General features: G+C 42.4%; 2 protein-coding genes across 6 annotated transcripts; one reads left to right on the top strand and one right to left on the bottom strand.

Moving 5' to 3' along the window:
• The first annotated feature begins 26 nt into the window (after window positions 1-26).
• Window positions 27-3,677, top strand: klhl41a (kelch-like family member 41a). Of its 2 annotated transcripts, XM_040028151.1 has the most exons (7): window positions 27-441; window positions 529-1,331; window positions 1,407-1,564; window positions 1,648-1,755; window positions 1,856-2,041; window positions 3,148-3,294; window positions 3,424-3,677. In XM_040028151.1, exons 1-7 carry the CDS (start codon window positions 246-248, stop codon window positions 3,533-3,535), a joined length of 1,710 nt encoding a protein of 569 aa, XP_039884085.1. In that variant the 5' UTR covers window positions 27-245; the 3' UTR covers window positions 3,536-3,677. The 2 variants fall into 2 exon arrangements, with proteins under 2 accessions (XP_039884085.1, XP_039884084.1); XM_040028150.1 differs by having other exon boundaries at window positions 32-1,331.
• An 877-nt stretch (window positions 3,678-4,554) lies between these two features.
• fastkd1 (FAST kinase domains 1) lies at window positions 4,555-9,596 on the bottom strand. Of its 4 annotated transcripts, none has more exons than XM_040028148.1 (16): window positions 9,508-9,596; window positions 9,256-9,420; window positions 8,726-9,154; window positions 8,580-8,648; window positions 8,376-8,501; window positions 7,888-8,286; window positions 7,689-7,799; window positions 7,405-7,536; window positions 6,838-7,324; window positions 6,641-6,755; window positions 6,437-6,565; window positions 6,207-6,338; window positions 5,988-6,101; window positions 5,177-5,321; window positions 4,978-5,092; window positions 4,555-4,858 (listed from the first exon to the last, which is right to left on the bottom strand). In XM_040028148.1, the coding sequence occupies exons 3-16, from the start codon at window positions 9,061-9,063 to the stop codon at window positions 4,775-4,777; spliced, it is 2,496 nt and encodes an 831-aa protein (XP_039884082.1). In that variant the 5' UTR covers window positions 9,064-9,154; window positions 9,256-9,420; window positions 9,508-9,596; the 3' UTR covers window positions 4,555-4,774. The 4 variants fall into 4 exon arrangements, with proteins under 4 accessions (XP_039884082.1, XP_039884083.1, XP_039884081.1 ...); XM_040028149.1 differs by having other exon boundaries at window positions 8,726-8,865; window positions 8,971-9,154; window positions 9,256-9,568; XM_040028147.1 differs by having other exon boundaries at window positions 9,238-9,569.
• Window positions 9,597-9,902: the final 306 nt, after the last annotated feature.

Here is a 9,902-nt window from a genome sequence, read left to right as displayed (position 1 = left end):
GTACAACAATGTTGTTACTAATCTTTCAGGGTGACGAGGCACATCAGTTGTTTTTACTCCATGACAGCTGTGTGAGCGCACTGCTTTGGCCAACCTGAATTCTTCATGGATGGGGTGTTTGGCTATATTTAGAGGGGCACAGTTATATTGAACTGGCTTCAGACCTGCCTGTCTATAGTTCTCTGTCTTCACCAGCAAGGACGGTCAGTTTTCCCTTACTTCAATCTACTTCCTGTCCCACAAGAATGGATCCCCAAGGTTTGAGGGAAGATCTTCGTCTGTTTCAGAGCACTTTGCTCCAGGATGGGCTCAAGGAGCTTCTCAATGAGAATAAATTGATTGACTGTATCCTAAAGGTCGGAGACAGAAGCATCCCCTGCCATCGGCTCATTATGGCAGCATGCAGTCCTTATTTCCGGGAGCTCTACTTTTCAGAGGACGGTAAGGAATCAAGCCAAAAAGAGGTTGTTCTTGAGAACCTTGACCCCAATATTATGGAGGTGATTGTGAATTACATGTACTCAGCAGAGATTGACATCAACGATGACAACGTGCAGGATATTCTGACTGCTGCCAATCGCTTCCAGATTCCCTCAGTGTTCACAGTTTGTGTGAATTATCTCCAGAAAAGGCTGAACAAGAAAAGCTGCCTTGCCATCTACAGACTGGGACTGATGCTGAATTGTGCCAGATTGGCAATGGCGGCTCGAGATTACGTCGCAGATCACTTTGAAACCATAGCCAAGGATGATGATTTCTTGGGGCTTGCTCCACCTGAACTCTTTGCCATTATCGGAGCAGATGCGCTCAATGTGGAAAAGGAAGAAGCGGTGTTCGAGTGTCTCATGAGGTGGATCAGAAAGGACAAGGACAAGCGTGTGAAGTCTTTGGTGGAGGCCTTTGACTTCATCCGTTTCCGACTGCTGCCGGAGAAGTACTTCAAGGAGAAAGTGGAGAAAGATGACCTCGTCAAGGCTGATCCTGAGCTCCAGAAAAAAATCAAAATCATCAAGGAAGCCTTTGCGGGGAAGCTACCTGAGAAGAAAAAGGGGCAAGATGCAGAGGAAGGAGAGGAGGGGAAACTGCCCGGTTACCTGAATGATAACCGCAGATATGGCATGTATGGCAGAGATGTGGTTCTGATGATTAACGACACAGCTGCGGTGGCCTACGATGTCCAGGAAAATGAATGTTTTCTGGCAGCAATGGCTGAGCAAATCCCCAAAAACCACGTCAGTCTGACAACAAAGAAGAACAACCTGTATGTGCTGGGAGGACTGTTTGTGGATGAGGACGAGAAAGAGAATACGCTGCAGTGTTACTTCTACCAGGTAGAAAGTGCTCCTCTAGTTCATATTAAAGCAACAATTTGAATCTTTTTCTTAATCTGAAATCATTGTTTGCAGTTGGACAGTCTTGCTGCTGAATGGATCGCTCTGCCACCCATGTCCTCCCCCAGGTGTCTCTTTGCTATGGGTGAATTTGAGAATCTCATCTTTGCTGTAGCAGGAAAAGACTTACAGACCAACGAGTCTCACGACACCGTCATGTGCTATGACACCGAGTAAGTTCAGCACATTTTACAAAAGCCTTGCTTCACGGTTCTGCATTGAACATTTCCTATTCCCTTATTATCTGCGTCAACAGAAAAATGAAATGGACAGAAACAAAAAAGTTGCCCTTAAAAATCCACGGCCACTGTGTGGTCTCTGAGAACGGGCTGGTATACTGCATTGGAGGAAAAACCGATGAGAAGTAAGGCTGCAAATACCCCAAATATTTACACGTTAAGTCAAACCACGATTTTCACCTGTTATTAACTCTTCCCTGGAATCGTTTCTGTCTGTTAATAAAGTAAAGCAATCAATAAGATGTTTGCATACAACCACAAGAAGTCAGAGTGGAAAGAGGTCGCTGCCATGAAGACACCCAGATCCATGTTTGGGGCTGTTATCCACAAAGGAAGGATCATTGTTGCTGGAGGTGTCAATGAAGAAGGCCTGACAGCTGTGTGTGAAGCCTACGACTTTGGGACCAACAAGTAGGTGCTGCTAATATAAACCATACAAGTTCCCTTTTTTAAACCAGATTTAGATTTTCTGATTTGTAGAAGATATAGATACTGTTAAAAACATACAAATAGATTCACTAAAAACAGTTTTCACACTACCATTAAAATGTTTTACACAACCCCCCATTTTTTTCTGTTTTTAAATCAAACATGAGCAGCCAATGTCCAGGAGACAATATTAAACAGTACAAAGGTGAGCGGTAATCCAACTGGAGTAATCTAACTGGAGTAAATAATGATTATTGACAAATTAAAGATTCAGGTCAAAGTCAAAAACTGAAAAGCCCTTCATTTTCATGGAGAAATGGGGCCTGTCATTAAATTAAATTCAGTTGTATTTATATAGTGCTAATTCACAACAACCGTCCCTTCGAGGTGTCTCTCGTAGATTAAGAAAATGATGAAGTTACAATAAAGTAATTTAAGCCTTGTTCACACAACAGAGGCAATGCTGGAGAAACCTGTGTTACTACACCCTCTGATGCCCTGTAAAGGCATTACCTCTGCAGGAAGTAGAACTTTATTTTGATATTAGAATGATTAGAAACATTAGACTGCAAGATAATAACCCCTAAACATAAAAAGAACTGCATGGTTGACTAAAAATGATGGACAACCAGCACTATCTCTGAAAATAACCCCCCTTGGAAGTGTTCTTTTATGAACTGGACAGAAAGATGAAAGGATTTGATTTCCCTGGGACAAACTGCAGTAGGGTCTTTAATGCTCTTGGCAGATTGTTGTGGAGCTTACCCCAGCTGTCACTCGTTGAGAGGTGGGTGCACCCTGGATAAGTCGCCTATTTATCACAGGGCTGATACAGAGAGACAAACAACTTTTCAGAATACATCTACAACCAATTTAGAATCACCAACTAACCTAACATGCATGTTTCTGGGCTGTGTGAGGAAGCAAGGACTTTGCAGACATGACACGAGTGGTATCTGAAAAAAGCGTTTTGATGAGAGAAAAGGCATTCTGTAAGGCCTACAAAGCTCATTTTTAAATAGATCTTTCAGGAAATTAAAAGCACACAGGAATTGCTTCATGTTACATTTATGTGCATCTTCTTGCAGGTGGACACCATTTACAGATTTTCCACAGGAGAGGAGCTCAATCAACCTGGTGAGCTGTGGCGGACTGCTGTATGCTGTAGGAGGCTTTGCTATGGTGGAGAATGAGAACAAAGAGTGTACACCCTCTGAAGTCATTGACATCTGGCAGTATGTTTTTTTATTTTACTTTTGCATTATGTATTACAGTATCTACGTGATATTTATTTTATTTCGGGGGGACAAAATATTTTAATTCATTTATACTTATTTTGACTCTTTTTTTCTTTTTTTTAATAGATATGAAGATGACAAGAAACAGTGGACTGGCATGATCAAAGAGATGCGTTATGCAGCCGGAGCCTCGTGTGTCTCTATGCGCCTGAATGCAGCCAGAATGCCCAAACTGTAACAACATATCATGCATGTTCACTGTTACTGATGCAGGATAGAGAATACTCTGTACATGTTTTTATTCAGCAGGTTATTTTTCTCATTTTCACACATGCCTGCCCTTCTTTAATAAAATGTACCATCATGTTATAAAGTTTTAATGACCGAGTGCTACTTTAGGCTGCCAGCATGTGATTAGAGTCCACACAGAAAAATGGTTTCATTACTCTACGCGTACCTGATTTCAGTTCTCATACATAGTGTCCATGTGTACCTCCAAACCTTCTCTAGTAGAGCTTCTACTTTTAGAAGTCCTGCACAAAATCCTTTCTCTAGATTTCTATTTTGGGTAAAAGGAAGAAGCAGCAAGGGGCAAAATCTGGTTCTGTGACACTGGAACACATTATTTGTGCATTAGTCTTTGATGTGACTCTTCCACTGAAAGCTGCTGTTTGTTGCCTGATCATCCTCAACATTTGCAGAGAGCCCATGCAAGCACATAGAGGAATAAAAAAAGGATAGGCGTGCTGAAAGTGATCTTGAAGAGTAGATCAGTGTTTAAACTTTTTTAAGTGAATCTCATTTTAATTGTGGATGATTAAATTATGTACTAGTGCATTTTACTGTGCTCATGGACCACAATCTGAGAACCCTCGCTCTATAGCACATCTGAGAATTCCCCAACACATGGTTTTCTTTTATAGTATTGAAATCAGTCACAAATATACCATGGCTCTTTGGTATTTTAGACACGTTGGTGTTTTAAGAGGTCAACATCATGTATGCAGAAAAATAAAAGCAACTTTAAAAAAAAAAAAAAATCTAAATACTGTTGGATGTGTGATCCCCTGATAGCAAAAACTCAGGAGTCCACTCTTGTGTGGCCCTGTGCAATCTGACACGTGTCATCATAAACATATAATGATGCATTAAAACACTAGTTCTAAGTAACAGATATGCAATGATGTTTAAAAGCTGGACAGTCATTTTTTGCAAAAGTTCACTGATCTAAATATTGAAAATATAAAGCAAAAATAAAATTTTTCAGATTTTATTTAGAAAAAATCGTATTAATTACAAAAGCACATAATACACAATCTCATTTAAGGTGAATGAGGTAGACTCATGTCAACTTTAGACTATAATTAAATATGGGGGGAGTTTCTGTGCTGTGTGTTCAGTCACAGAAACTCCGACTTCGGTGCTGAAAGCAACATTTCAATCATGATTTTATAAATAAGGGCTTTCGGGAGGAACGCTATCTGAATATCTTCTTTTTTAGATATTCCTTCCAGGCATGCTGTGTTGAAAGCTCCATAGAGTTCCATTCAAAGTGAGGGATCTGCGAAACCGAAACATCACCAATTACTGCACAGCAGGTCTATTGTAATATTGCTAGTATTTAAACTGGATGCAGTTAGAGAACGACATTTAACATCAACCAGAGTAAAAATGTCTCACCTGAACAACACGGTATCCCAGAATTTCAAGGTGTCTCTTTCTCATCAGGGCTTCACCTTTCATGTGATGAGTGTTTTTGCAGAAGTACTTTGAATCAAGAAAGTCCACAGCGACACTGAGAAAAAGGCAAAGTGAGGATGTCAACATACTAAGTATCCTTGATCTGTGTATATACAAGTACATATAAGGATCTCCATACCGCTGAGCTCCAGTTGGAAGCTCATCCCTGATGTTTTCCAGTGAGCTTGTGTCCCAGTGAACTTTTCCTCTGTCTGAGATCTGCAGTGTGCTTGGCTCGATGTAGGACAGCGGCTTCAAGTGTTTGTCCAGTTTGCATTCAAAGTCTGAAAAAGACAAAGTGACGTGTCGCGTTTTTAAAAATGAGACTGCGTGACAACATCATGTGCAGAGCTCCTCGACAAAGAAGGAAATCTGGATCAGGATTTGTCTATGGTATTTTCCTGAGAAAGTCAAGATTATGTCTCCCAGTTACACCATTGCAATTTGTGATGATCTTTCAGGATTTCTTTAAAATAAAATCTAAGAGACTACCTTTTGCACACCTGAGGCCTGTACTATGAAGCTATTATCTGGTCACCCTAACACTTAATATTAGGGTTAAATGGTCACAAAAAGGTAGTTATCAACTTGCGAAGTTAACCCTCCCCCATGTTCATAAGAAAGGGGTGGCACTGGCAGCATTGGACCAATCACAATTACTTGTGGGTGTACTGGCAACAGAACAACTGATTATTAACCCTTAAGTTATCTGGATATGACAAAATCCTCCTTTGTAGTAACAGACCCTGTGGTGCTGATTGAAGACTGCTTCCTACCATGTGTCATATGCATGTCGTTTCAGGACCAGAAATTTAATATAACTATATGAAAGGCTTTTGATTAGGAGTTAAACTGATAATATTTGAACTGAATCAGTCCATTCAATACATTTAAAGACTTTTACAAAAGAAAAACAGTGTAAGAAAATACGGTCACCTCATATTACTCACCTATGGTGTAAAAATATGGCGTAACAACTGCCATTTGCACACAGTTAATGCCTCCAAGAACTTCACCCAGCATTTTGTGGATCTGCTGCTGCACAGGACTCACAGAGCCACTCCCTAAAAACAAACAACTCCCATGTAAATGATATAGCATTAAGTTGCAGCAGTTTTAAACCAAGCCTACATAAAAAGAGAAAATTTGATTTCAGGGCATCCTCTTACCTTTCCTATGCAACTGCTGGCAGTAGCGCTCATGAAACCAAGGCACCTGGTACTCCGGACACTCGAGACACACGGCACGGTTGAGCTCCATGAGCCGCAGTCGTGTCCGCATGTTGAGCGCATCGGGCAGGGCTGGAGGAAGCAATATAAACACTTATATTAGTCCCATCTGATTTCACCTATGGAAGCTGTGGCACAGATGCTCAAATTTAAGGAAACTGGCAGCTTACTTTCCAGTTGTGAATCCAGCTTTCCCAGAAAGTCTATGCTGAAAATTGCTCTGATCAGTTCCTCGGGAAAATGGTCAGCTACAGCCAAGGAGTATGCCAGGAGGACCAGCAGATGTGGGTCAAAGGAGCCTACAAGTACATACAGTGAGTGTAAGCCTAAAAATAAGAAAGAAAAATTATCTGCAATCACACATAATAACTTACTGAGATGAGGAGTGAAGCGCTTAATACAAGCATCATACAGCTCGTCTACTTGTGGAGGGTCATAGTTAAGGACAGAAAAGGGGAGGAGTGTGGCGTATGTTGCTGAGTAGTGAATCTTAAAAAAAGAGACATGAAGAATAGAGGATGTCAGTATGCAGTATTTAACATGGTGATCCAATGAATGTCTCTTGAAGCACCTTATGGATGTGTTCAACAGTCACACTGGCGATTCGGTCCATCAGAGGAGGGCTGAGATGATTTATCCTGGTTAGGAAGAAGGCCAGTTCGGGGACGTTGGTCCAGTTTATTTGGTCGATCATCCTCTGCAGCGTGATCATGGTCTCGCCCAGCAGCATTTCCTCAAACCACTCCCCCGAGACGTACTTGAGCTCGTCCAGCAGTAAGTCCAGCCGGTCGGCTGTTTGCAGCCTCTCGTGCCCGCAGCGGTTCAACGTCTGCAGCAGACGGACGTACTTGCTGTGAGTGTTGTGGCGGTAGGACTGATCGTTGCGCACCCACTTGGCCACGGCAAAAGAAATGGTGTTAAGCTCGCTGAGATTACACTGCTCCACTACCGCGTCTACCCGAGAGACCACGGCCTCCTCGAGTCGCGGGCAGGGCAGCATGGAGAGCACACGGGTCAGCATGGTCACTTCGTACGGGAAGACGCTGTGCTCCAAAAACCTGAGAGACAGAAGGGCGTCAGTCTGCATTTTATCCAAATAAACTGTGAAGCAGCAGTTGCGCCTTTGGCAGACACTTACTTGATCAAAATGTTTCTCAGTGTGGCGAAGAGCTCGGGGTTTTGATACTGCAACAGAAAAAGGGCTTGTGTGATTCTGGCCACCTCCACTGACTTGTAGAGGTGAAGGTTTCTCTGGATTACCGATGCAATTCTGAAAAATGATTAGTTATGGTTACTGATTATCTCTACTGTCAGGTCACCTACAAAGGCTCTGATCCAGGAACTGATTATAAGACACACCACACACAAGGTGAAGACAACACCAGGCATACTGTAACAGGTGGTAACACATAAACAACTCACTTGTTCATTAAGCTAAGGTTCCTGCTCTGAATCTCTTCTAGTGCTTCAGCTACAGCCAGTGCCTGCTGTGCATTGAGCTCATCCGCCAACAAGAGGGCTGTGTTCTCCAACCTGTAAAGAATCAAAGTGGATATCAGGTCAGTGGGAACTGCTTTAAAGAGATTTCCCCTCATATCACGCTACTGATAATGAAACAAACCTTTCTCTGATCTCTGGAGTGGCCATAGGGGCCAGAGCAACAAACAGTTTGGTGAAGGAGAAAGGATCGATGCTCGAGTCGATCAGCTCGGTCAGCTTTTGTTTAGCAGCTAGCCTGAAGTCACAGTTGTTGAACTGCAGTGACTGATACAGCCCTAGGATGATGCTGAGATTCTCTGCATCCAGTCTGGGGATGTTACGCAGGAAGATCTCATTGCACCTCTCCAGCAGCGGTCTGTGAATGTACTTGATGTTGCGCAGAAACTGCACCATTCGTCGCGGGATGTTGTAATTCGAGGGATCCGTGGTGTGCAGCAGGTGATCGGCTCTGCTGATGAGAGCATCCCGCAGCTGGGGAGACACCAGGGATGACACGCTGATCATCAGAGCAGTCAGGATCCTGAAACATAATAAAGCCGGGGGGAGTGACGACACAACAAGAGGTGGTTATATTCAAAACACTGATAAATCATGGGTCGCCCAACAAACCTGGCATCATCAATAGTTGGCAGCCTCTCATTCACAATGCTGGTTATGCGGCCCATTAGAGGACTGTGCTGAAGGTGCTGATCATTTAAGCAGACAGCAAATTTGGACAGAGAAGCCATTGGAAACCTGCAAAAAAGTAAATCATGACTGTTTTAACCATTACACAAATTTTTATTTTTTTTTAATTAGCCAACATTTTCTTACCGGTCTATTCTTAGCCATGCTTCTGAAACCAGTTGCTGAATAAGAGAGTCATGTGGCTCCATATTCAGCCTATTAGAAGGAAAGCATGCGTGTTAACCTTTGCAGTCATATAATCTGAATACACTGGATAATGTGTGACCGTGTACCTAAGAAAAGCGTAGAGGATATCGATCAACATGAAGTCATCCATGAGATCTATTTTGTTTTCTGCCAAAACCCGAAGAGTCAGGAACTGTTGGTGACTCTTGATGAGGTCCACAGTCCGGAGCATCTCCGGTCTCTCCTTCTGAAATTGCCACAGCAACCGCACAGCATAGTTCACGTGGTCCACTGTGAGCTTAGCCTTGTTCTTGCCCACTACATCAAACACATGGTTTTCAGCAGAGCACACCTGAAGCTGCTCCAGCACCTGGTCTCTGGTCACCGCCCCTCCATGAAGGAGCCTACGGAGGCAGGAGTTCACAGATCGGAGGCGAAACATCATCGCAGGCTTGGGCTCAGCTCTTCATTGTACCTGTGTCCACTGCTCTGACCTCCTCAAAGTGAGCTGAGATCAAACCCCACACAGTTACAGCCTGGAGGGATGAAAACAACCTGCATGACATGGTCTGCGAAAACACAAAAACATCTCAAACTATGCTCAGAAACAAACACTGACTCGGGATGAGGGGCTGACCTCTTTAACCAAGAAGCTGGTGAAGAAACTGTCCGCTCGGAGGCTTTCTACTGGTAACCACTGGACTGAAGTGGAGGCTGCTGCCTCACGTGTTTAAAGAAGCAATCACCTAAACCCCCCAACAACCTCGGACTTGCCCTTACAGCTGCATTCTTGCCTAGATTTCTGTGTATAATCGAGATTCGTGCATCACATATCTTAATACAAATACAAAAAGGTAATAAAAACGGCTCAAAGTCAAATTTACCCTACATGTGTGCGCTGAAGTTTTACTTCCGTAGCAGTGACATAAGGCAATGAGAATTTATTAAACCCTGGATTTGGGCTTTCAGGCAGTGGCTCGTTCAGGTTTATATATTTAAATGATTTTTTCTTGCAAATCAATCAATCAATCAATAGAAAAAGGTAAAATATGATAAAACCTATTTTGTTTTATTTTATGAAAGTTTGTTTCTGGTGATGGAAAAAAAACTTTACCCAGGCAAAGCTTTGTCGAAGTTTTGACTTAATGTGTCAAAATCCTTGTTACTTTTGAGTAAATTAAAATGTTGAAATGCTTAAATGCTCAAAATTTATAGTTATCCAATCGAAATTTGAAGATGCTAAACCGTAATTGTGTCTTATGAATAAAATAAACAGTAGCAGAA

This window comes from Simochromis diagramma, unplaced genomic scaffold (assembly GCF_900408965.1).
Source record: "Simochromis diagramma unplaced genomic scaffold, fSimDia1.1 OVJJ01000343.1, whole genome shotgun sequence".
Taxonomy (NCBI): domain Eukaryota; kingdom Metazoa; phylum Chordata; class Actinopteri; order Cichliformes; family Cichlidae; genus Simochromis; species Simochromis diagramma.
This window is presented reverse-complemented; position numbering and strand designations above follow the sequence as displayed.

Excerpts from the sequence above, each read along its gene's own strand:
- klhl41a (XM_040028150.1), top strand. The coding sequence starts at position 246 with ATGGATCCCCAAGGTTTGAGGGAAGATCTTCGTCTGTTTCAGAGCACT. Across the intron at positions 1,332-1,406 it reads TGCAGTGTTACTTCTACCAG|TTGGACAGTCTTGCTGCTGA; the intron begins GTAGAAAGTGCT and ends CATTGTTTGCAG. Across the intron at positions 1,565-1,647 it reads GTCATGTGCTATGACACCGA|AAAAATGAAATGGACAGAAA; the intron begins GTAAGTTCAGCA and ends CTGCGTCAACAG.
- fastkd1 (XM_040028148.1), bottom strand. The coding sequence starts at position 9,063 with ATGATGTTTCGCCTCCGATCTGTGAACTCCTGCCTCCGTAGGCTCCTT. Across the intron at positions 7,800-7,887 it reads ACTCCAGAGATCAGAGAAAG|GTTGGAGAACACAGCCCTCT; the intron begins GTTTGTTTCATT and ends GATTCTTTACAG. Across the intron at positions 6,102-6,206 it reads CCAGCAGTTGCATAGGAAAG|GGAGTGGCTCTGTGAGTCCT; the intron begins GTAAGAGGATGC and ends GTTTGTTTTTAG.